The sequence below is a fragment of the Camelus dromedarius genome, chromosome 20, assembly GCF_036321535.1.
Source record: "Camelus dromedarius isolate mCamDro1 chromosome 20, mCamDro1.pat, whole genome shotgun sequence".
In the NCBI taxonomy this organism is placed as follows: Eukaryota; Metazoa; Chordata; class Mammalia; order Artiodactyla; family Camelidae; genus Camelus; species Camelus dromedarius.
In genome coordinates, this window is record NC_087455.1 from 30812919 (window position 1) to 30840390 (window position 27472).

General features: G+C 37.4%; 1 protein-coding gene across 5 annotated transcripts in view; it reads right to left on the bottom strand.

Moving 5' to 3' along the window:
* Positions 1 to 27472, bottom strand: part of VPS13B (vacuolar protein sorting 13 homolog B) — a 626989-nt gene that overhangs the window by 77802 nt on the left and 521715 nt on the right. For all 5 annotated transcript variants that reach the window (XM_064476933.1, XM_064476934.1, XM_064476932.1 and 2 more), the window contains exons 40-43: positions 14784 to 14980; positions 10133 to 10314; positions 8537 to 8886; positions 3171 to 3332 (exon numbers count right to left, since the gene is read on the bottom strand). In XM_064476933.1, the coding sequence (XP_064333003.1) occupies positions 3171 to 3332; positions 8537 to 8886; positions 10133 to 10314; positions 14784 to 14980 (891 nt within the window). The remainder of the gene's footprint in view (positions 1 to 3170; positions 3333 to 8536; positions 8887 to 10132; positions 10315 to 14783; positions 14981 to 27472) is intronic.

Sequence of the window (27472 nt, forward strand, 5' to 3'; positions counted from 1 at the left end):
ACCTCACGTAACGTGAAGCACTTCTCGGAAGATCAGTCCTTTGCTGGTTACTGCTCTCATCCAACCTGCTCTGAAGTCTACTGAACTGGGGGATTTAAGGGCCCTTTGTGGTGGCATATATGATTGTGCAGCTGAGCATGCTCAGTTATTCCCTAGGAAATAGCTTTGTTCTTCCTTTGTTTGTTTAGACAAGCAACTGCTGCGGGATATCCAGCGTTTTAAGTGATTCTGCCTCAGAGAATGTGTTAGAAACTATAAGGAGAGGTTATAACTTTTCAATTCTAAAAGGTTTTTCGCTTTAGCTTTCTGGACTTGGTTGTGTCCATGTTTCTTCCCATCCTATTGGGACTTACTGTTGTTAGCAACCTCCTGTGTGGTTCTAAGACATGTTGACCTCTTTGAAACCTTTCCAGGTGTCATTGCCACTTTCTTGATCTCTGCAATATAAGCTACATTGTTCAGTGGAGTTAAGTTCTATGAACTTTAGAAATCCTCCCTGAGACTATGAATTGACTAACGCCCAAGGTAGCATAAACACGCAGACACAAATGTTCCTGAGACCCAGCCTGCTGGGCAGCGCAGGATATGACTTGGAGTCTGGAAATGGGAACAACTTGCTCACTTGTGAGTCTCTGACTACCTCCAGGTGCAGTATGAAGCTAAGTGGCTAGTTTTTCAGATCCTCAGATGTAACCTCTCATTAGAACACAGCAGAATTTCCAATTGTGGATGTTAAGGAATTCCTTGAAGACCCTCTGGGCCCATTAAGACCTCTCTGACTTCAGAGAGTCCTAAAACACACTTCCTTCAGCATACATAGCTGTAGCAAAGAGACACTTTCCACGGAGTTGATCTAAGTTTTAGTGAAAGATTATAATGACATAGCTCATCTTAAGATTTGTATCCAAAAGATGCAGTTACAAATTAAAAAGAGAAAACAAAGTTTAATAGATACCTGTCTTTTCTTTCCAGCTTGTCATGAAAAGGTTCTTACTGGTTTTGGTTCTTAAAGCTTTGCAAAGGTTCATACTCATACTAAGGATCCCATGTTAGTCTAGCTTTAAGTGTGGAGTACTATGCTAGTGATTTCTCAGCCCTTTTCTTAAAACCTCTTAAAACAGCTTGTCTATTCTAACCGACAAATCATGCTGCCAAAACCTGGGAGAGTTTGACAGTGTTGTGGAAATAACACTATATTGAGAATGAAAAGATACAGGATTCAGTCCCAGCTTACCACTATCTTAGCTTTACATTTCTGCCTCTTTATCTATAAAATAGTCATAATAAAAATTCAAATCACACAGGGATATTACGAAAACAAAAGCAGTAAAAGTGCTTGAAAAAGTGCAAAAGAGTAGAAAAGCGAAAGGTGTACTGTGCCCATGGTCATCCATGCTTCTTTCCTGTTCATCCCCTTCCCATCCAGAAACTGTAAGTCCATCACACGAAGACTGCTGTTCCTCCACACCCCTGAGCCAGCTGTTTATACCATCACCCTTCCTTTCCTGGCTCAGTGTCCAGGGAATCTTGAGGGTCACCGAGGGCCATGGTAGTCTATGCATCTAAAAATGACTTGGAAGGGAGTTGAAGCTTCCTCTGCTTTGCTTTCCACTGGCTGAGGGCTGCAGCTTATGTGTGTAAATGGGGGAAGTGGCTACAGGTACAGTGTACGGTCACACATCACCACACCTCAGAAGTTTCTTTCCTGTCACTACTAGTTCACTTCTGGGAATGCAATTATCATAGAAACCTTTCAAAGGGCTAAAAGGCTACACAACAAGTATTGACACGGATTGTCTCTAGCTGGTTGGAATTATAGGTCATCTTTTTCTTTTTGGTTTATATATCTCATCTAGAGTCTCATTTGTGCAATTAATAAGAAAAAAATACTGATTTAATTTTGAAACAATTTTGAAACGAATCAACCAACTAATTGCTCTTTAATTATGTTACAAGGGACAAATAACCAAATAACTTAAAAACACTCTAACAAGGACATTTCTCAAAAGGAAAATTAGAAAATAAAGGCAAGTCATTCACTTTAAAAATACAAGCGCAATATCATATCATATATGGGACTTTTGTAAGACCTTTTATTAAAAAAGAATTTATGGCATTTTAATCTGCTGTTAGATTAACTAGAATTAAATAGATAGACTTAAGAAGAATTGCACTGTATTTACTTTCCCAAATTTTATACTAGTAGTGTGGCAGTATGACAAAAAAGCAAGTAAGAAATCGAATCTAGCTACTGGGGGAAAAAAAAAAAGGGAACTGGGAGCCTGAGGGTATAACATACTCTAAAGCTGGTCTATAGCCCAGATGGGAAAACTTGTTCTCTAATCTAATGACTTTCTTTTAATTACAAGCAGACAGTAGTTTCCTTATTACCCAGAGTTTTGGAAATACATTATTCTTGTGAATACTTCCTAGGCTTTCTTTCACTCATTTAAGACCACATCTTTGTATTTAATTCCCCCTCAGTTACCCCTGCAGGGCACACCCCTCTAATCATTCCCATCTAAAGTGACAGGAAAATGGAATTATACTACTTGGAAAACAGACATCCTTCGGTATGTCTTTTCTCAGTGCTCCCTTGGGCATATTTTGCCATTGTGCTCACTTTTGCCGCAGATCATGAGCTGTCCTTGGAAGGTAAGGACTGAGACTTCTCTGCCTTTGAATTCCCAGTGCCTAGGACATGACTGGTGCAGACTATGAATCAGAATAAATGAATGAATAATAATACCGAAGGCATCATGTTTACAGTAGTGTATCAAGCACAATTTTAGTGCCTTATACATATTAACTGATATAGCCCTCCCCACCCTATGAAATAGGTACTATTATCCCCAGTTTACACGTGAGATAACTGAGGCAGGAAAGCAAAGCGAGGTAATCCAGAGACAGGATCCAAGCCCACGTCCTGTGGCTCTAGAGTTAACCTCATAAACCCCCCGCGAACCAGGAGACATCCACTCCGCGAGAAGCACGGGGACACTGTGCTCCCCGCTCTAAACATTTCTGGGTTTTGATCGGATGTAGCTATACTTTGCGGTTCCTCGGGAGACTTGAAAAGGGAAGTAACTGGACACAGGCACACAAATGCAGAATAAACGACTCCCCAACCTTAACAATTGCTGTGTTTGTAAGACTGTTTCTCCAAATACCTGTGGGGATTTGTGAGAGCGCCAGCTGTACTGGTGACTATGGAGACTGGCCAGCAGAACATTTTCATCGGTGTCCACCTGGCCAAACCGCAGTGTCTCCTGTGTGTCGTTACAGATCACAAAATGGCTGAAGACCAACTCCTCTACCTCAGGGCATTTGTTCTGAAAGAAAAAGAATACGAAAGCCAACGTGCATCAGGTTAATTGCAAGATGTTTGGCAGCTGTCTGCCCAGTGGCGATTGTTACAACACAGAAATACTAAAAGATCTGTTGTCATTAGCTCTGGTATACAAAGTATTCTATACTTCCAGGATAAGCACAAGAAAATACCTTAAAGAGATCTTAAATGTTCCAAGAACATGTTTTGATTTATATTCCTGCAAAATAAATCATATACACAGAAGAGTAAAAGAACAATGAGATCCCTCAAACTCGTAGCATTTTAAAATGAATTAACACGCTACAAAGACTGCTGTACTGGGTAGTGTGCGTTTTTGAGCAGAGTACCAGGGGCTAGAATTACCATGTTCCCGACCTTCTAAACTTGACAATCAAGACCAATTACCAAAGCCACAGTTTGTACCCTACAGAAAGTAAGGATCATTTAGGTAATACATCCCCAGATTCCTTAAGGGGGAGGGTGTGTGTGTGTGTGTGTGTGTGTGTGTGTGTGTGTGTGTAAATCTGCTCAGGGAGAGATGTAAATAAAACCATAACTTTCCCTCTATTGTTAAAGAGGCTGAACATACAAAACAGATCAACCTCAGAGTCAGTGTAAGCTGAGCTGTAGTTTTCAAGAGAAATAACATTAGCTGAAAAGCAGTTGTTGGTGTCTGTTTCAGCTAATAATCAATCAGCTAATGTCTTCCATTAATCTAGCAAGACTCAGCAAATTAGTAACATGTTCCTGTGTTGATACCTCCTTCTCAGCGATATCTCTACAGGTTGCTATTATATCAAAACACTGGCCAAGTGATAGAGCATTTCTGGGATTACTCTTTTATCACTTTGGATAGGTTATGGCTTAAAAAACAATAAATGTACCTCTGGTAAAGGAAAACAATAGCTAAATAAACGATTAACTTGAGAATGCAACAAAAATATCTCAATTAGCCAATGACTTTGCAGACAATGGGAGCTCATATGTAACTGATGCTTCTCCAGTTGGCCTCTATTTCCTGGCTGTGGATCTAAATACTGTCACAATGCCATGCTCCATCATTTGTCATTTTACTGAGGGGAGGGAGAGTAAAAAGGGGATACATCACTCACGAGCATAGAGATTTCAGTGATCATGTGGCCTGAAGCCAAGGAGTCTACGGATGAACGTATTTGGAATCCAGCCTGGACCAAGACCTGACCTAGAACCTCACCAAGAACAGTTACCTAATCATCCAGAAGGCCCCCAAAGTGGGCGGGCAGAGCTCTCTAAGTGCAGTTGGTGAGGAGGCCCTGGAATATCTCATCCTTCCAGATACCCCCGAGGACTCCTGAGCGTTCGACCTGTCATCCGTCTATTCTCACCAAACCTCTCTATTCTCATGGGGCGGAACCTTGCTCGACAGCCACGCTCATCATAGATAAAAGAGTCTCTAGCTAAGTGAGACTGAAGCAGTTAGGACCAACAATTACCTGTTGTCTACCATACTGCTCTTTGCTGTGGCTTTTAATCATGACCTATGATTTCAAAACTGGACTGCCTGCAGGTTTCAGGCACCCTGCCTGATCCGACCCCCGCCGCATCTTGAACCACTCTCCATCTGCCAACTAGACCCCAGCTCCGCCAGCCCCTTCAGCTCCTCCAGTACCACAATGGCCCCCTTTCAGTTCATCCAACACATGAAAGTCCTTCCTGCCTCCGTGCCTTTCTTTTGCTTGGACCTCTTTTCTTCCTTGCTTGGCTAACTTCTTTCTACTCAGCTTTCAGGTTCCTGTTTCCAGGTCATGCCCTCCTGAGATCCTCCTGGACCAATTTTGATCCCCCTATTTTATGCTCATACAACACTGTATTTCACCTTCACAGCACTGATCTCTTCAGGGACTGAGTAATTATTTGCATGATTATGGTTCACTGTTGTCTCCATTATTAGACTCCACACTGCATAAGGGCAGGAACAAGATCTGCTACTTACAACTTTATCTCCTGTGCTCAGAATAATGCCTGGCGCATAAGTACTCTATAAACACTCACAAAACAAACACATGAGTAAATCTAATTTTTAAAATTATAAAACTAATATATGCTCCCAGTAGAAGGATTAGAAAGTGCAAACAGTATGAATTTTAAAAAAAAGTTTCTAATTTTATTTTAAGAGATATTGCTGTTAACATTTTGGTGAATTTTTTCCAGCAATTTTTCACTTCTGAGTGTCCCAGCTGCTCCCTACCCAGTCCTATCTTAGATATCTTATATATTTAAAGGTTTAGAAACCTTTAATCAAACTGGAGTCACAGTGTATAATTAGTTTTGATGAGATTTTTCCACTTAGTATTGTATAATTAACATAAACTGCTCTCCTTGTAAACATTTTTTTCTCCTTTAGGTCCAAGAGTACAACCATGAAGAAAGGGATAAGATTCCAAATTCCCACTCAGACAGACATCCTGAGATTGAAATTCAGTTTTCATAATGAATTGGGATCAATCTGCTGGTAACACAGAGGTTAAGTTACCAGATGGGGCTTGAGTGAAAAAAAAAATGATATTACTTTCCTCATCTCTAAAAACTGACCTTTAATAAATGATGAGGGTTTTAGGAAAAAATGTAAATGAAAGAGCACAAGGGGGTTGTTTACATTTTTCTAAAGAATCCTCAGAATCCTCAGGGAACCGTTTCTCTACAGCTCCTTCATCTGTAGAGTTCATTATGACTGTAACAAGTTTAAGCATTTCTTAGAATGTTTAAATTCTAGTATATCATAAAAATTCATACACATTTTGTATGACATCATACAAGCTAAACCTCAGAATGCTCACTCAGATTTGTAATTAAAAGATGGCTTAACTACATTTAAGATTTGTGCTGCAGTGTTACACAGGCATTTGCAAGTAAAGAGAGGTATCATTTTGGTGTAAGGTAAGACACATGAATATAACTTTGATTTTTAAGTAAAAATCTTGAAATGCTATTTTGTCTAAATGTGGGAATGTGACATAGAAATATAAAGCAAACTGCAAGTGGCACTTTGGGTCCTTAATCTGGTTTCGCAAAACATTAATCATTTACGAAAGAGGGAAAAAACCTACAGCCAGAGAAATCGGACACTGATGAAGGCTTCTGTTAATCTTGAACTCATGACCTAAAGGTGAAAGGCCAAATTGTTTCATGCTTCAACTGTCTGGTCCATCCACACTGGATATAAATGACTTGTCTTGGATCTGAATATCCGATAAAAAGTATGTGGAGAACTCAAATAACTTATCCTGCTTATTAACTTCACTTTCTCATTGGGAGTAATTATACTCCATGTGAGCATCAGAACACAATAAAATCCAAGCTTGGGAAACTAATCTCTCCCTCTAAAGGGGATAAACCACATTCAGAACATCTTAGAAACAATGAACTTAATAACCCCTCCATAAGCCCATTTCAATGTCAAATGTCCTATAATTTCAAAGTAGTGTGTTTTGGTATTTATTTTAGAATACACAGGGTTAGATGCCTACCACATTAAAACTTGGTGGCAAGTACCCTTGACATGGGAGGAAACAAGAAAATTACAGCAACAATTACAGAAGTATATCCTCTTGTGGCTCATGTTAACATTGCCAAATCCCTGTATAAATCAGAACCAACTATTCATAGAATGTACCTGTCAGCAATATGCTACGTGACATATGGCTCTACTTAATCAAATATACAATTCCATTTAAAAAAAAAACTCAGAGTATTCCTTCAAGGCACTCTGTTAGCCAGTCAGTCACTCACACTCTGATGTGGTTTAAAACATTTAAATATTTATGCACCGTATTTTATTTATATGTATAGCTGTGTCTAAGAGAAGATTTTTACCCTGGGAGGAAACATATTTCTGAGGGCCATTTTGCAGTAGTTGCTACACATGAGTCCCCTTATACTGGCTCTGATACCAGAACAAAAATATCCTGGGTTTAAATGCTCTATCAATGAGTCTTTTATATTTTCTAGGTTTGTTTTTTATTAAATGCATTGTTCAAAATATGACAAAAAACAGAAATTGGAGCCATGGAGGTTTTTTTCACATCGCTATTCGAACCAGCTGCAAAGATTTAGATCACACTAGCTCTTATTTTACGCATGTCCTCTGCAACAAGAAAACCATGGAATGCCCTTAAAAAAGAATTTTAAAATATAAAACAGATGTGTTATCTTCTTTCCCTTTGCTATTGTAGTGCCATGTTAGGTAATTAATTCCTTAGTCTTGTATAGGTCTTCATGCATATAAAGAAAAGAGTTTATTCCCATAAAAATTCTTAAGTTAGGGAACTCAAGACCCTCCCCCTCTCCACTGCCCCATCCCCCCATGAGGTCAGAGCAGAATGAAGGACCGTTTCACTTGGGGAGTTGGTCCACACAAATGCATGTAACATACAAAATGTGGGGAAATGTCTCAGCTTAAATAGCAACACAAACTATGTGGAAACACAATACTGAAAATCAGTAAGGGAAGCAGAAGTGATTTGTTATTAAGTCACTGAGCATATCACTATCCAAACATTTCGTGAAATTATTTTCATACTAGTGGATGCGGGCATTTCCCCACTTTAAATACGCCATTCAAAACAGACTTTCCATCTCTTTTCTGAGGTGGCTGATTTCTGCCAAGAGATAAAAGTAAAACAATTACCAATCCAGAGACTTTAGTTAAAAAATCTGTTATCCAGTGCTTTTTTAGTGACTCAAAATGGCAGAATGATAATGGGGGAAAGACTGAGACTATACTGTGTTCACACATTTCCTCTCACTGCCTTTTCTCTTTGAAATGCTTATCTCTCAGAAAGGCTCACACAGGCTCTTCATTTCTGCAGTGGATGCTTAGACAATTTGATACATAGCTAAGTTGAAGCTTTGGCAAACTAAAGCCATAAGACTTGGAAAAAGTTTCTGGGAATATGTAACTTTCCACACAGATGTGGTACATTAGTCACAAAAATGTGGGCATGATCTCTGGTGCATGTGTAGAGAACCCACATTCTCCAAAGGTTTTAAAAATAACATGCATCACTTTGCCAAAACAGAGAAGGCCCAAACACTATGGTGCCCATCAGATTCTTCATTCTCTCGCACTTTTGTTTACGCGTAACTTATTATTAGAAGTGATAACATAGAGTGCCTAGTAAAAGATCACCCACAGACAAACTGTAAACTGTTCTAGAATGTGCATACCTGTTGCCAAGCTTGTACTGCAGTGTTTAGAGAATGAACCACATGTTGCCCAAAGTTTACAAATATAGAGTCAACCATGATGGCGGAGTCAACCAGCTTTTCTACAGCATTGCTGGAAACTGCAATCTGTCCAAAGACGCTGAAGGGTTTTACCACGCTTTGCATAGTAACATTTCTGCACTCTAGAAGTTTACAGTCTGTTTGAGCTGAGAACTGGATCTCCTGACAGACAGAATTATTGTTCCATTGTCGAAGATACATGTGTGGTTCTCTGAAGGAAATAATCATGTATTCCAGTTCAGATGGCACATTTTTATCAGAAATAAATGGCTGGAGGTATTGTGGTGGAGCTGTGGAGAGAATGAACAAGAAAAACAGCAATTGAGATGAGCTGATACTTTATGGATATAAAGAGATGAATTAATTTAAATTATTCCCTTCTTCATAACTGATTTTAATATTTGCTGTTACATAAATTCAAGCATTCTCCTGAAGATAACACAGTATTTTAATACCATTTGATATCTGCAGACAAAACTTTGTGCAATAAAGAGGTCTCTTAAATATATATATATACTTTCCAAAGGTTACATTCCTAGATAAAAATTTGATCACAAAAGACAACAAATAAAATGAAGAGGAGGTAAATATCAAAGGAGAGTTTTATGGAAGTGCTCTGTATCTACTAACCAAATCTCAAAACCAAAAACATGACCCAAAGAGAGTTAGAAAATGCAGGTTAAACTCCATTTTTGCTGAAAAGGCAAGATGCTTAATAGCAGCTGTGTTTAGTTTTAATCTGATTTTTTTTTCTTTTTCCATTACATGGAGGTTGAAAACCTAAAACCAGAATCTAAATGTATTAACTAGAGAAGGTTTGGTACTGACTTTTAGTAATAATTATTCATGTAAAATGAACAAATTTATAAAAGGCCACTTCTGGTGTGTGGAAACATTTTAATTTTCTACCTTACAAACTTGGAAAAGTGCTGGTCCTTTACATTATTTGAGAATTTGCCCATCTTTGGTAGGAGGTATTTGTGCTTCTGAAATAAGGTAATATCAAGTACTTTTGGAAACTATTTGCCATTAATGTAGTGGCTCAGTATAGAACAAAAACAGATGTATTTCTGTCAAAAAGATCACAATTAGAGTAATAGAAAAACTGGCGATTTTTGTATTTTCCTTGAAAATTCATTAGGAAGCATGCAAAATCATGGCAATTCAATATAACTGGTAACTTATGTAATAGGTCCATAAGATGGAGTTCAAGATTTCAACTGTTATATGAAATCAACTTCAGGAGATCTTTGCAAGTGCTCACTGTTGGCAGAAAGGAATGCTGCTTCTAAATATTTCCACCACTGTGTGGGTGGCGATCAGCACAGAAGGAGCTTTGGTTGGTGGTGGGGGAGACGGGGAGTGATCGGCAATCACATTCTGAAACATCACTAATACTGTGGTGCACAGAATGGAAACCTCTCCAGGCCTTTTTACTTCCTGACAATAAATTGGGTAAAAATTAACAAATTGTGTCTTAACAACACTCAGGACAAAATAACAAGTTTTAAGTAAATGTTACTCTGCTAAGAGTACCTGTGCCTAGCTGATCAAGGTGATGACAAAGATGGAACTCCAGGTGAGCAAACTGGAAAGAAATGCAAAGAGATGGGACAAACCACGGTGTAAAACAGGAGTCAACTCGGGTACAGGCAGCCAGGGCTGTTGGAGTTACAAGCTGGTCACAAGTGCTTTGGGAACCAGATTCACTTGCAGAGCTGTGGGAGATAAGTAATAAAAGAAGTTCAATAACCTAAATTTTCCAATATCATATAAATGTCTCTCTATAAGAGTTTTTAAAGCTAGGTCCCATAATCTAGTTGCCTCGCCTCAATGCCAGTAGAAGCATGAGCGCTGACGGGGAGGGACCAAGTACATCCCGGTAACTGTGGATCACTGATCAGATGCTGCCTTAATCCCCATCATAGTCTTTGGTCCTTGTCCTTCCAAGTCTGATCTACAGCTATGGTCACCTGGCTCCCTAATCCATGAAGAGCCTAGAGAAGAAACACTGTGGTTTATAATATCCTAGTGAGAACTATGACAGGAAAAACTGAAGAAATAAATCCTTGGTTTTCAAAGAACTCAGTCTAATTGGGGATTTAAAATATGTAGACATTTGCAAACATTAGAAAACAGAACAACCATCCAGGAATAGGAGAGTCAGAAGTGCTGCCAGGATGGCAACTGAGGAGGAGTTCAGAACGGCTCGGGGTGAACTGTGTGTGGTTCTCAGAGAGTTAATCTTCAGCGGAGTTTTGAAAGAAGCTGGGAAAAGGCTGGTGAAAATGAAAGCTAGGTTTACTGAACGTTTAACTTCAAGGGGTTTAGAGTTATGTGGTGGTATTTATTGCAATGTTAGAAACACTCCATTGTATTGAAAGAAAACACAACTCTGGGTCACTACGTTACTGATGAAATGCTCTGTGTGAGAACGTATCTAACTATATTCTTAAAATTTCTATAAATGGGCATACTAATCCAAAAAGCCTTCTAGGAATTTATCTTTAGAGTTACAAATAAAGGTCTCATTGGCAAGGTAAAATTAAAACTTGTATTTATTCAGAAATTCCAAAATGTATTAGCTGTACATGTGTTTTACAAATCTGAATTCCTTCCCTTATACTACCTTTAAGAAGTGCTTAAAAATACTGGTATAGTGTTAGTCAAAATATTATTAAAAATCCAGGTGAGAGTTCTTTGAGATCAGTTTTAAAACAGCGAGTACGCAATGAGGTGTTTATCTGAAGAATTTTTCTTGCCATCTGTAATTTTTCACACTTTTGAGATTTTCCAAGATTTACTTTTTTCTCTCTTGAGAGTAGCAAATACTATAACATATTGAAAAAGGTTGCTAAAACATCACAAATATGCCACAAACTTCATTTATAACAAATTGATTCATTATTCACTTTTCCTAAATTAAACACACAAAGCAATGGTTAAAAAGGGATTTTTAGGTCGTCCCCTGGCTTGTCTTTTGGTTCAGCCAGTGGGAGGTGCCCACAGGGGACTGGAGGTGGGTAGAGAGTTGGTGGGGGAATGTATTCCCCTGGTTCCTTCTTAGCTACATCCCGCACATTGCTGCATCCTTCCATCAAAAACAGCTACAACCACCTGCTCTTAGTTAGTTTTGGTAATGGCTCAATCACCTGGTTCTTCAGGACTAAGAACAGGATGGCTCCCCGGGGCTTCTAGTGTCAGGCTCCTGTACTATCCCTTAACCTTGCCACCACTTCTGTAAATAATCTACATTAAACTCTCCTCAGCCTCCCAAGCTGAGTGTGCCATCTGTTTCCTGTCAGGACCTAGATAAAAGGGGTTTATTTAGGCTTCAGCAATGGGCAATGGAGATGGGCAAATACACACATGATGAGATTAAAAACAAATAGCTGAAATGGATATCCTGATCAGAGAGTAAATGTTGTATCTCTAGCTTCAGTCCAGTGCACAACAAACAGGAGAAGTTTTCTAAAGGTCAATAATATTGTGGAAACTAAGCTCGAAGTTACTCTACTTCCAATGCTACCTTGAAAAATACAATCATTACCAATCATTCATTTTCATGTGATCAAGCAAAACATTAGTTAAAGATAGTGGAAAATAATTATTACAAATACACGGGGATTAAATGAAAGATGTCTGCATGGGATAAATGGACCAGAGTTTAAGAGACTTAAGTCTTTTGTCTCTAGTCCTTTGTACCAAAGGCTACCTGCCACTCCCCAGACTGGTTAGCTCCTGTCCATTCCTTAAGGCCTCAGCTTAAGAATCAGTTTCTCAAGGCCAAACAGCTAGCCAGGACTTAAACCAGGCCTGCTAACTTGAAATTCTCTATTAAATCGTGCTTCTATTTACATATACACAGTGATGCTATTACCACGAAGAACCTTACACTGTTGCACTTTTTGCCAAGTGTGGGCAAGATTTTTTTTTTTTTTTAAAGATTAAGCTTCATGGAACTTATTTTTAGGAGCTTTCTTCCAGTAGTGTACAATGGTATAATGTATATCCTTCTCAAACCATAAATATTATTTAAGATAAGATAATCTCTAATCATAAAAGTGTCAGGTTTTTGTCCAGTTTTAGACTTCTCATAACAGAATACAGCAATTTCATTTCTACATGAAGTGCTGACATATTATCAAAGCACTGGTGTTTCTTTCAAGAAATAAGATGAAATTTATTGTCCCCTTTGAAAAATGTCTTAATAGTGTTATATTATGTTGATTTTCAAACCTCATTTCACTAATACCAATTTCTATCTGAAAAATGCTTAATGTCAAACAATTTAAAGCCAATTCCGAAATATTGGGCAAGTTGAAAAATCCCAGGTGAGGACAAAAGATCTGTGATTACAATGCCAAAAGCTTGGTGAAAAACTGCCTAAATTTGATTGTCTGCATAAATTTCCATTCCCTAAAGGTTCCACATTTCTGCAGTGCTAAGCTTACCACAAAGTGATTTTTATGAATGTTTCAGATTCAGAGGAATTAACCTTGTCTAAAATGCTTCTTTCAATGATGAAAATGCATTCTTTCATAATTAGAATCAAGAAATGTTTTCTAACTTGATACAAATAATTAAACTCAGGCTTTAAAAAGTCAATTTCATTCTCCACAGCTTTGTTTTATGAGATTTCCTAGGTAACTGATGCTTAGAAGAGGCAGTCTTTCTGTCCATCTGCTAACTCCTCACACGATGGGTGTTCTCTTCATTGCTGTGTTTCATTTGGGTAAAAACAAGATCCCACTGCTCTAATACATTTTCACCATTTTTACATTACTAGGTAATATACTAGGAAGGTAATAATTTTTAAAGAGCCCAAATGACCTAGAAATAGGATATATAAAACATATTATTATTAAGCATATAAAGTAATCAATGAAAAAGACTGTGGATGCAGAGTAAAACGTGAACAGAGGTTGTCTCACTGTGACACGATTATGGGTGGTATTGTGTTCTTTATTTTGCAAATGGTCTTCAATGAATATATATTATTACTAATTAAATAAAGCATTCACAGCTATCTATAAAATAGGAATCAGAATACAAAAATGGTATGCTGTGATTATAACCTTGTAAAGGCATACAGTTAATGGACAAAAATAAAGGTTAACAGAGAAGAGAAAACAGCTCATTTGTAGGGTGTTGGAATGGTGGATTTTTTTTTTCTCTTAGTGTCAAAATGTTCTTCGGGGGGAAAATGGAGGGATTATAGAAAGGGAGCAAGATAATGCTAAAGCAAACTCACCAGGAGAATTGGAAGATAGGACATTGAACATGGTGGACAGAAAGATCAGCAAATGCCCACAATACGCACAGCACAGGACCCAAGAAACCGTTCACTGATGGTGATTTGGTTTCTTTTTCTTGTCATTTATGGGAGCATGAACAGAAAGATGTGAAAGAGATATGGAGCTGAAGAATAAACTGCTGAAGCCATTTTCCTCTACTCTAAGTGAGTGGATGTATTAAGCAGGCAAATATTGGAAATGGGGACAATCTGGCCCTGTTTTGCTACTAACCAGATATTTGGTAGGAGGTGTGGAACACGAAGTTCTGGGGACATGATTCAGAGTACCTGGCTCTAGAGAGAAATCATGGTCAAGTAGACTCTAGAGCTGGGTAGAACTCCGGCTACCTGAAATCCTTTGAGTATAAGTTATTTTTGTTACCCAAGTTTTCCTAACGTCTGGAGCTTTGTCTTTTTAAAAAGTTTTTTTTTTTTTTAAAAACCACGTAGGAAGGAAATATCTCCAAAATTTATCTTTTTAAAAGGAGACAATTCAATTTACTTAACCTTTCTTTTAATGCCCCAGGGTTAACATTACCCATACTGATGACTGTGTCATTAAGAGTCTATTGAAGTGTATATGGCTCTTTTCCTCTACATGTTTTTTTGGTTCAGGATAACTGAATTTTTTTGTGGTTTGTTTTGGCTCTTTTGTATATATATATTTAAGGAACAGGTACTGAGAGCTCACAGTAAAACACAGAAATTTTAGTATACAGACTTTGAAGCATCAGTTTCTGTCTTGTTTCCTGGTTCTTATCTGTAGTTCAGCCAGATGCAGCTGCGAGACAGGGGAGACACAGCTAAGTGAGGGGTCACTGGATGAGATGACTTGACGATTGTTTCCTAGTAAATACCACTATTTCATTTTCTCTTTGTTCACTGAGTTACCTTTGGTCATCAGCTCCATTTTGGCTGCTGTTCAAGACAATTCTCCAAAGGTCCGAGGACACCAGTTTCTTCTGGTCATACACAAGATTGACATCTGGCAACTGCAGTTCACAAACTTTGCTTTCAGACAGGCTAAATTCTCGATATGCAACAAAAACCTTCTGGAGTTCATCCCAGTATTCCAAACTACAGGGAATCTGTAGTAAAAGAAAGAAGATTTTAGGAGCTGCAAACAGAAACTATGCTTCTGTATTTGTTGACATGCAAATTGAATCTTCATAAAAGTTATAACATTAATGAGACTTTTTAAAAGAGAATACAGTTGTAAAGGACAGTAGTTTAGGGTTTCTTCTCATAGTTATAGTCATCCTGTTTACCTACTTTATTTTAAAAGAACCATTCAAGAATAATATGTGAAAATAGCCAAGTTTTTGAAAAGAAATTTTTTAAATAAGAGAAAAAATGGGAAAAAAAATTCTACCAGGTATGAAGTGTTTTATAAAGTTAAAGTAATTAAAAGATAAGGTTGAAGTAGTTAACATAAAAATAGATAGAAGAAAAAAAATTATAAAATACAAGTAGATACACTGTAGCATGTAATAGAGGTACCATTTCAAATAAGCAGGGGAAGGATGGGAAATGAGGTTGCAGAACTGGTTAGCCATTTGGCAAAACCTAAGTGGGTCCCTACATCATTCTTACATGAAAGTAAATTCCAAAAGAATCAAAATGTTAAAAACTGAAAGCATAAGAGAAAAAAAATCAGTTAATATTTTTATCATAATAGGGTAGCCTTTTTTATGTATGGCATGAAACCCATGGATGGGAAAAATCCCACACATCATAAAATCAAATTTAAAAAAAAAGCAAACTAGGATAAAACAAGTAATATTCGATGATGGATCTAGGAATACTTTTGAAAGCAGAGCGCTTTTAGAAATCAGTGAGAAAATGTTAAGTAAGCATACAGAAAAATAAGCAAAGGTTGTCGTTGGAACCCCTGAATGATCTTCCATGTTCTTGCCAGGTGTGCAGAAGATGCAAGGCCCTGAAAGCTACTACTTGGGGCCACGTCTCAGGTTGTGTTTGCAGAGAGCAACCTTGAGCGATAAGGTCAAGCCTCTTTCCCGGACAAAGAGCAGACTTGCTCTAAAAGTTAAGGTGAATTTGACAAGCTCTATGTTCCCTGCAGTGCCACTGATCTCCTGCATGCAGAGCATCCCCCTGGGGCCCTTCTGCGTCGCCCATGGGATTTGGGAGCAAGAGGAACCAATGCGATCGTTATGCACATAGCACTTGCTGTGCTACAAGCAATGATGTTCTTTGTTTCTGACCCAAAAGTCTCATCTTCTGTCAGCATCCATAAACATTACTAGGCTAATTTATTAGTATGCATAAGGTAAAATCCCAGATTCTGATAGCAATTAGTTCACAGAAGGAAAGATATAACCAGCCAGTATACATGTAAAGATACTCAACTTCATTAATACTTACAGAAATTCAAGTTGAAGCAATAATGCAATATTTTTATTTATTAATCTGGCAGTTTTAAAAAACTAACAGTTCCAATTTCTGTACACATGTGGGGAAAAGCATTTCTATTTAATATTTTTGGAGAGAAATTTGGCAACATCTATTAAATGCTTGGAAGAATACATCTATGAAATTGCTTTACAGATCTTCCAATGCAAGAGTGTGTGTGTTGCACGTGTGTGTATTTACTTCAGTACTACATATATTGGTAAGAAATTGGAAACAACTCAAATATACATCAGTAGGGGTTTAGTTAAATATAACACGTAGATTTACAGAATTAATTACTGTACAACCATCAAAATGAATAAGGAATAGCTACACATACTAACACAAAAGACACCCAAGATGTATTATTAAACTAAAAAAATTAAGCTTCAAAATAGAATATATGGGTTAATTCCATTTGTCTTAAAAGAAAAAAAAGACTGGGGTCAGCTGTGTCTCCTCTTTCGGAAGCATTTCCTAACTATCATTACCCTCGGAGTTGATCCCTGCCTCCCTCGTGTCACTTTCATATCTAACACACTCCTCTATCATAGGAGTCATGACACTTCGCAATTCCTTATTTACATGTACATCTTCTTTAGTTGACTCTGTGATTCTTGGGGCAAAAATGGCACATTATTTTAAAAAATATTAGCATCTAACACAGTTTTGGGGACACAATAGGATATTAATGAAAGCTTCCTGAATGAACAGAGTTCTCCTTAACCTTTCCTTCCTAAATAAGTGATTCTCAGTCTTTCAATGGAAATACTATTTCTTGAAATTCTCCCTCTCCTTGCTTTCCATGACATATTTTTTCCTAACTTTCCCCTCTCTGGGTCTTTGTTCCTATATTATCTCCCAGCCTGAAATACCTGTAGACTCCCTAGTTTCTCAATGTCTGATGTTTAAATCTTCCCCATCTATCAAGGTCCAAATGAAATACCACATTTATTTGAGCCTTTTAACCTCCCAGATGGAGACATGCTTTCCCTTTTCTGAACTCCAATAGTTTTTAAAAATGGGAATCTGTTTCATAGCTCTTATCACTATACAACTCATGTTACAGTTATTTCTATACATGACATCTTCCCTGGTAGACACATTCTTTGAGAGAATGATTTCCATTTGGCTAAGCTTTGGATTTCCACAGCACCTGGCCAAGTGTACATAGTGAATGTTCAAAAAATAAAAAGTCGCTGAATGAAGGAATGAATAATTCATGAGTGAATGAACGAATATACACATCCTGGGTGATTCAGTCTATCTCTGGCACATTAAAAATTCTCCACAAAGAAGTATAGAAGTTTAAAACATAAACTTTGGCTTCCTGATGGCATTCAATTCCTAGCTCCATTAGTTATGAGCTCCTGGGCACATTAGTTTCCCTAACATCAGTACCAATATATCTCTAAAAAGGGGATAGTAGCAGAACTCTCTCACAAATTGTCATGAGGAATAAATGAGGTACAGCATCCCATTTAATACTACACAGCAAAAGCTTAAGAAATGTTAGCTACTAATTAGTCATCCTTCTTATGCTCAAAGAACACTTCTGACGCTTGGGTGTCGTTAAAAGAATCATGTAGGTTGTGAACAAGAGTCTTGCTTGTTGGATTTCCTAACCATGGGTTGGACTTGTGGGAAGAAAATAATAAACCTTGAATCTGGATGTTCAAGAACACTGTAATCATAGTTCAATATGATTTTCTGCTGCGTATCTATTAAAATATGTCCCTGTATGTTGGCTATTACTTGAGACATAAATATCTCCTTGCTTAACTCCTCTCTAGACTGCCAGTAAGTCAGCCCTTCAGCTTAGGAAGGTCATAAGCAGAAATGGATAAGATGTGGGAAGTGTAGTGAAACATATGAGAATCTCATGGAAGAGTGAAAATGAGTTTAGAAAAAGCATATTTAATATACCTATTGATTTTTATTAACAATAAGTTAACAGAATGTAAAGATCAACATCATCTTTTTGGTAGAGAGGTCACACAGCAAATAGGGTGAAAAAAAGACTTGTTTCTGGTATTGTCTCCAGAATTCTCCATTAAAACTAATGTATAAGAGTTTATGAAAACTGGATGTCACACTGGAACTCACAGTGGGGCCTTAGGAAAAAAGTGCTAGTCAGTTTTGATGTACAGGGGAGAGTTGGAATGGATCCATAATAAAAGGCAATCCAAACTGGGAACCATTGTGGGAAGCCATTAGGTAGTTTAAGGGCAATGAAAGTGAACTGAACCAACACTGGGGCTTAGGAAGGAGAAACCATGAAAGTTCAAAAAGAGAGATTTGGAAGAACATCAAAAACAAAACAAAACAAAAACCCAACCTGTTTTTAGTTCACGACTTTGTGTGAGGCTAGCTCTGTGGTTACATACTTCAATTGGAACATTCCAGGTTACTCTCAAAATTTAGAAAACAACAGAAAACTAGTACAGAAATACATCTTACAATATGTCAGTTATGTGTTTGTCAGGATTTTCCTGTATACATCCTATTTTCCTTGGTTAATAAGGAGGTATTAACAAATTCAAATGAAAATTCTGTTGAATTTTTTTAAAGTTGTATGCCTATAAGTGCATTTATAGAAGTCACATATTAATCCTTTCCCCCATTTTAAGAACACTTTTGTTTTCAAAACCTCAAAAGAAAAGCTAGGAACAACACTCGGTACAATTAGTATTTTAAAGGTAATTTCAGTCAACTGTGCACTCAAACACATACTGAGCCATAAATTTATAAACCATGTAGACAGAATTTTTATTTTTTTAAAAAAATTTCTCCATCATAAAAAATCTTGTTGGAATTATACTCACCTAGGATAAAATCCTGGCACTGACAATCACTGCTCTGTGACCTTGAGCACCTTATTTAGTAACTCAGAGCCTCAGTTTCCTCATTTGTGAAATGTAGGTAATAAAAACTAAATTTTTAGGCCATGTTAAGAATTTTAGACTTTATCTTAATGTCAGTGGGATATCTTTGAAGGGTTTTAAGCAAAGAAGCAATGCTTAATGCCGAATTTATGTTTTTAAAAGCTTCTGGATACTGTGTAGAGAATGTATTAAAAGAGAATGGGGCTAGAATGGATGTGAAAAGACAGGAGGCTAGGGCAGTGGTCTAAGCTAGAACTGTAGATAGCTTATGGTATGGTTTGTGGCAGTGGAATGGTATGCGGGAGATCCTTGGGGCATAAAAATTATGTTGACTGACAGACATAAGGGGAGGGAGTTGTTAAGGATGATTCCCAGGTCTCTGGCCTAAGCAGCTGTATGGATACTGATGTCATTTGCTGGGATGGGTAAGACTGATCTGTCCCTCTGGGAAGTAGGTTTGTGGTATGTGTAGGGTAGAGAGGGGGAGATCATAAGTTCATTTCTAGACAAGCTGGGCTGGAGGCACCAATGAGCCATCCAAGTGGAACTCTTGAGCATGGAGTTGGCTATTCTAGAGAGTGGGACAGGGAGTTAACTGTGTTGATACACAGCTGTAGGCTCATCCAGCCTTAACCTTTCGTCAGGAGAGTGGAATGGAAAACACACTCAGCAGTGAAGTTTATGGTACTTATTTGCAAGAGGGGGGTTTAAATGATAGGTGAAAATTATAAACTGGTTAAAAGGGGATGTGAAAACAGAGTAAGCTGATGGATAGGGAGAAAGCAGAACTACAGGTTTCAGAGAATGAATGACTACAGTGGGGCTTGTTGAGTGAGCAAGTAGGAGAAGCTGAGACACTGCGAGTGGGACTAGGATGCTGGCATGAATGATTTGGGAGGCAGAGCAGTTTGGGATGTTGACAAGTTCCAAGGCTTGTGTGTGGAAGGGAGTACTTACATGGAGTGGAGGAGATGATCACTAGAGTGAGAAGCTCAAGCCGGGCTTTTGGCTGGATCTTTTACATGGATGTTGATGGCTGTGAAGAAGAAGGCTGGAAGCCATGGGCCAAAGATATAATGAGGGAGAGTGACCATATAGTGAGTGGATGGCAACAACAAAGTGGGGTGAGGATGGTAAGACTGGATGGAATGAGCCTCAAAGAAGGAGGAGGATTTCACAGGCGTAAAGAAGACTCTATGCAAGTGGCATTGGTGGGCAGGAGGACATCTTAACTCCTGATCGTGAGGTGGAAGGGATGTGAGAGAATAAACAGCTTCCACCTCAGGAGGTTCCAATGTTGTGGAGAGTCCCAGGGAACAGCAAGATTTCATTTAAGGTAAAGGCGTAGGGACAATTCTTGAACAAGAGGTTGACGTTTAGGGAAGTTCACTTATCATAGAGCAGGTGTTCCTTGAGGGCTTAGTGGAAGGGTTTGGGAGGTAGAGAAGGAAAGAGGTTGGTAAGAGAAGGAAAAGGGGATATAAATCAGTATCCAGATGCAAGGGGACACATCTTACACTTTGGGTAGTGACTAGGAATGACAGAAGTGAGGCATGTGTTGGAATTGAGACCTGATTTAGGAGGGGAGGGATAATGATTGTGGCTCTAAAAGTAGCCTACTGCTCCTTCCTGAGGCCTGGCTGCATTCTGTGTGTTCTCTGCCGAGCATTCTTAAAGAACTCGACCTATTGCTCCAATAGAGTCTGGTACATGGTACACGCTTAATAGTTTTTAAATTTATGAAAGAAGATAGGTGCTGAAAAGACAATAATCTTTTTCACAGTTTTCTACTCTAAAAGGGTCTTGTTTTATATACTGAGCCCTCCCACCAGATTTTGTAATCACACCCACTTTTAACAAACTTTTTGTCAGCTCACTGATCTTCCTTTGCCTTTCAGTTAGAAGCAGACATTGCCCAACTAATCTCTAGGTAAGTAGTAATATAATTAAACTGAAAACCTAATGCAGTCACATTGTGCTTCATATGGTAGCAATTAATTACTCTCAGGAATAACTCTGGGCTCTATTTTGTGTGATCTACTTAAAATAACTTTATTGTGTGCTTTTAGGTTTGAAAGAGATGATGTGAATGATCTTTAGTTTCATATCTATAACTGAGGATTTATTATTAATGCCTGCACTGAATAACTTGAAAGAAAGATGACTATTCCAAGAAAGTCTGGTTGCCAAAAAATAGTTTAGAAAGCCTGACTATCTAGTACTGAGTCATGGGAAGTGGGAACAAGTAAATTGGTTTCACTGGAAAACATTCCACATGTAACACATGGTACATTTCAAATGACTGTCAAGATTATGTATATTTTTATTACATTTTGTTTTCCTATCCATTATTTGACAGGACCTAAAAAATTAGCCAGCCATACATAATAAACTGTACTCTAAGCATATGCGGTCTTTGCATAGGAATATATTTTAAGTTGTATATCTGCCAGTTGGTAAGAGCACATGCATTTTTGCATTTAAAATGTGATTCCACAATTTTTTTCCGTTTGATGGCTAATTTGGGAAGATCTGCATGTGTGTTGGCCATTTAAAAATATTTTCGGTACAAAGAATATTTTGGCAATTAATTTGTTTTTATTACTAACTTGTACTGCCAAGACTATTAGCAGGGTTGCAACTGCCCATCTGTCCTCATAGATAAATAGCTCTGAATTCTTTGTGCAGGGGCTGCTGAAGCTGGGCCACTGCCCCTTTGCCCACTCAGTGCCACCAAGAAACCCAGGAAAAGGATACAGAGGAAGTGTGTTCTCTGTATTTACGTACGTAATAAAGAGGTGGTACTATTTAGCAAGTGTTATTCTATCAATCAATCTGCTTCAACTGTCCTTTTCTTTATGTTATGACAAAATAGAGGCAGTCTAGCTGACTGTGTAGGGCTAGTTAGTGTGCAGAAAGCTAGAGCGTCCATTCAGGAGTAAGCTTTTAAAGCCTGGTTAAAGCAGAGGATACCATCTTTTATCACTCCTCCCATCACACTTCCAGATTTCCCAAGACACCAATCAAGAGGTGACTATCGTAGAGGTAAGAAAAGCTTCCATCATCACCTGTGTTTTTGGAAGGAGCAGTAATAATACTACTGATGGAAGAAGCTGTGGTAGAAGAATAGCCTTTTTCAATTTACAAAGATTGTTCTTATACATTATCTTATTGAGGAGATATTACTCTCATTGTACAGATAAGTTACTGTGGCTTAGAGAAGTTAGGTAATATGTTCAAGATTACACATTTAGTAAGTGCAGACATTTTGGCCATAAATCCTATGCTCTACAAACTAATCACCTTTAGATTAAAGAAGAAAAACAGACCTGATAATGTATCATTTCAAGTTTCTAGTCATAGTTTCTTTAAAGTTGATTCTTAGAAAGAAGTCTGAATGCAGAGTACATTTTGATCCTTACCATTTATCCCAGTCATTTATAGCCCACAGCTAATATTATACTCAACTGTGAAAAAAGCATTTCTGCTAAGATTAGGAACAAGCCAAGGATGCTCATTCTTGCCACTTTATTCAACACAGTATTGGAAGTACTAGCCACAGTGATCAGACAAGAAAAAGAAATAAAAGGAATTCAAATTGGAAAGGAAAAAGCAAAACTGTCATTGTTTGCAGATGACATGATAACTATACACAGAAAATCCTAAAGATGCCACCAAAAAAACTACTATAAAACTCATCAATGAATTCAGTAAAGTTGCAGGCTATAAAATTAATATATAGAAATCCATTGCATTTCTATACCTTAACAATGAACTACCAGAAAGAGAAGTTAAGAAAACAATCTAATTTACAATCACATCATAAAGAATAAAATACCCGGGAATAAATGTAAGTAAGGAGGTAAAAGATCTCTACTTGGAAAACTATAAGGCACTGATGAAAGAAACTGAAGATGACACAAACAAATGAAAAGATATACCATATTCATGGATTGGAAGAATTAATATTTTTAAATGACCATAATACACAAGGCAATCTACAGATTTAATGTAATCCCTATCAAATTACCAAGGGCATAATTCACAGAAACAGAATAAATAATTCTAAAATTTATATGGAAACAAAAGACTCTGAATAGCCAAAACAATCTTGAAAAAGACCTTAGTAATATTTGTGAGGTATGTTTACTTACGCAAGGGAAACAAAAGTAAAAATTAAAAAATGGGACTGCATCAAGGCTTCTGCACAGCAAAGGAAACTATCAGCCACAGTTTCCATTTCCAGTTTCTTTAAAGTGGATTCATAGAAAGAAATCTAAATGCAGACAATATTTTGATTCTTACCATTTATCCCAGATACTTAATTTGGCAAATTTTTTCTCTTTGGCAGCCCTTTTCTTTCAGCACTTTGAATACGTTACCTCTTTGCCTTTGGTCTCCACCACTGCTGATGAGAAATCAGCTGTTAATCTTATTGAGTATCCCTTATATATGATGAGTCACTTCTCTCTAGTTGCAGTCAAGACTGTTTTTTGACTATTTCGTGCAGAAATCTGAGTTTTGTCTATGTGGAGTTCACTGAACTTCTTGGATGTGTAGACTAATATTTTTTATTAAATTTGAGAAGTGTTCAGCCATTAGTTTTTCAAATAATTCTTCTTTCCTTAAAGGCCTGGAATCAGTAAGCACCCACAGTCTTTGCTGAGGGACTCTATGTGGCCGTTGAGGCATACCCTCAACTCTGCCTTAGCTTTCCTTTTCTGCTTGTGCAGAGTCTTAAGGTCAGCCAGAGGTGAGAGCACAGGGCCTTCTTACATCATTCTTAGCATGCGCAGAGCCAGAAGTGAATGCACAGACCTACGCATGTGCGTATCCCACTAGTTTCCCAGAAATCTGCTAGAGCTTTTCACACTGTCTGTGGACATCTCATTCCCCAGCTTTTCCTTTTAAGCTTGTTGCTTAGCTTAAAAGTTTATCTGTTATCCACTGCTTCAAGCACCATTTAAAAAAAATTCTTTCTCACATACACCCTTGGGTAGGTAAAGGGCTTTTCACACTGGAACATTCTTAGTTGATAACTTTTGAAAGAGTAATTGTTATGAAACCTTCATTTTGTTAATAGAAAGTTATTTTACCTCATTAACCAAGTAAAAGTGTATACTAAGTTTATCACAATGTCAACGTGATGATAAGACCAAATATATTCCCCCTTGGGGAATCCAGTGGAAAAAACAAGAGGTAGATAAAGAGTTTTTAATTGATGACTGGAAGAGAGTAGGTATATGGATAGTTAAAACATAGAATGTGAGGTCTGAGCATGAAATAGTGGATTGATGCATGACTGAAAGATACAATGTATATATACATCATATCATTACATAAATTAGGACAATTTATTACATACTATTATAGAAATTCGGATAAATGGATATCTATATAGTATTATACAAATGAAGGTAAACTAACAGCAATATAAACATTAAAACCTAATAAGCTAAAACACCAGCTTTGCCTCTATAAATAAAGAAGACTGTTTTCTACTTACGATTGTGACTGGACTTAACTGTCCTTTTAAACATCAAGAACATTTATTACAATCAGTTATTTATCATTATAACAGAAAAAAATATTCATCATACAGAACAAACGCAACTGATTTTCAATGGTCAATTAAAAGTAAAATGTATTCTGATAATGGCATTTGTCAGTTTTTTGTGTCTACTTCAAAGTAAAAATCTATCATTTAGTAATAACAAAATACAGATATGTATGTAATTTCAAATGTTTTAGCTTATAATACTATTTTTATATGTATTTGCTTTTTAGTTGATTTTGAAGAAGGAAAAGAAAAGCTTCTATACATCTTCAACTAATAGAAATCATACCAAAAAAAAAAAAAACCTTAAAATATTGGAACCAGTTGAGAAACCACAAGTATTCAAATGCAGGAAATCATGATTTTATAACATTTTAATGTGATCTACTCTTGGGAAACAAAGTTAACCAAACCCTATTTCTGTACAGGAAATATTCCAGCATACAGTTGTAATACTTTGCGGTGAAGGGGTACAGCTGCAGATTTTTCACCTGTAATGCCCCACTGGTATTGTGGCTTACTACATTGCATCAAGACTGCCTTCCTGTCCGGAAAACCCTCTAAGTACAAACAAGACTCTAAGTCCAGATTTTATTTTCCCTTGGTATCAGAATATGGTAATTTAAGAGTCCTGAGAAATACTTTTTTAGCCTTTAAAAGGAAATGTGTAACATTCTTTTATTAGGATCTATGTTTGGGTTGGTTTTTCAAAAACCTTAACATATGACCCAGTTATCTTATCAATTTATCAAGCTACCAAGTTTCAAGCAAATGCAGGTGTGTAATATGACATCTTTCAAGATAATATTTCCCATAAAGACAAATAATATAAATATATTAAGAACTTCTGAGTCAAAACAAACTTAGAACAGGGGCAACTGTACTATTTTATGGTTTCTTTTAATGAGACTACAAATCCTAAATTCAACATTGTGCTCTAGTCTCAGCTCTAACTATTCAGGTATTTTACTCATCTGTATGGAATAGTCAGATGTACACGGTACACTGTAAAGAACGCTAACAAGGAATCAGGGGAGCTTAACTCTAATCTAAACTTAGTTGCGCACTAGTTTTTAACCTTGAGTTGAAGTCACTGGCCCAATTTGAGCCTCACTCTTCTTACCTATAAAAAAATCAGATGATGGATTAAGACAACTCCAGCTCTTTAAAACTTTAAAGTGATAAAGATACACACACACACACACACACACACACACACACACACACACACACACACACACACACACCAGCTATGGAAGATACAGATAGTGTCTCTCTACAAAGAAAAGGGCAGGCACGTTTACCTCCTTTTCAAAAGATTCAGGTTCCCCAAGTTTGGGGTTCCTTTCTTAGAATGTAACTCATTGTGTGTTTAAGTGTCACCTGGCTCTCTTCCTGTTACTCTAAGGGAATTGAGGCTTGGGGAACTGGCACATGTGCAGACACTCTGTTGTCAGTAATACACTGTCCTTCACCTCTGATCCAGCATGCCCCTATTTTCTATCAGCGTCCATGAGACTGTGGCAGGCTAAGTTGTTAACTTGCAAATGGGGTAAACACTTTACAATTTTTGACACCTATACTTTATTTAGCATATATTTTTCTATGTATCACATATATCCTACACATACATAAATGTATATGTAAAAGTGATATTAATTAGCCTACCAATTATATTTTATTTATTCACCAAATATTTACTGTTTCTAGGATAAGGGCAAGCTCAAGATTCAGCAGTCAGCAAGGGAGACAGACGTGGTTCATGACTTCATGGAACTGACAAATAAGGAATACAGAGTTAAGTACCTGACGTTGCCAGGCATGTTTTAAAGTGTGTTAAGAAAATTTTTTTTCACACAATTACTCCATACTTTTCTGGTAAATTTGAATCTGTCTTTCGAGTCCAAATTAATGTGGTTTAACTATTTATAAGTGGGAGGGTTTATTTTCTCAAAGCCTAAGTCCATAATTTCACACTATCTTTTCACCAGATCTTCTACAGAGCTGCTAATAAGTAGGCAAGAATGACTTACAATTTTAACTCTGATGGAGGTACTGTGGGAAGAAGAATTATTTGTTGGCAGGTAGCAGGAATGAAAAGCAATGAAAAATTTAAAAAACTAAGTCTGCACAATCAACCCTTGAGTAAGGGGCAGACTGTGCAGTATAAATTTTGGAATAGTAACCTTGGTTGACCTCTGGTATTCTGGATAAGTGTCCTAGGGGAATAAATCTCAATGTGGTAAAAATGAAACTGTGTGCAGATTCCATTAACATTCCTAAGGGAGTATCCCTAAATTCTGGCCCTTCCCTGTCTCCCCAGACTAACCACCTACTTTTACACTTTTACATACACATTTAGCGGCCATTAGTTTGTCTCCATCAGTGCTTCTTGAAATCTCAACCATCTTTCAAAACTATTCTCTTCACCTCCTTCTAGAAAAACAAAACAAAAAATCCTTCTCTAACAATCAAAATTGGAAGCGATTTCTCCCTAGACACATGTGGCTTAAACTCTTCTTACTGGCACTTGGTAATACTATCTTAGAGTCATCTGTGTCTATCTGTGCAGATGGAACTCCAGCTTGTGTACCTTTGTGACTCCCTGCCTCTCCTGTGCAGAATAAGCTATAACTCCAGCTCTCTTTGTTTAAACTTCTTGTTAGAAATATTACTGGGTTCTCCTTGTCTTCAGCCTGCTCATTTAGGAGACTTCACAGATCCAC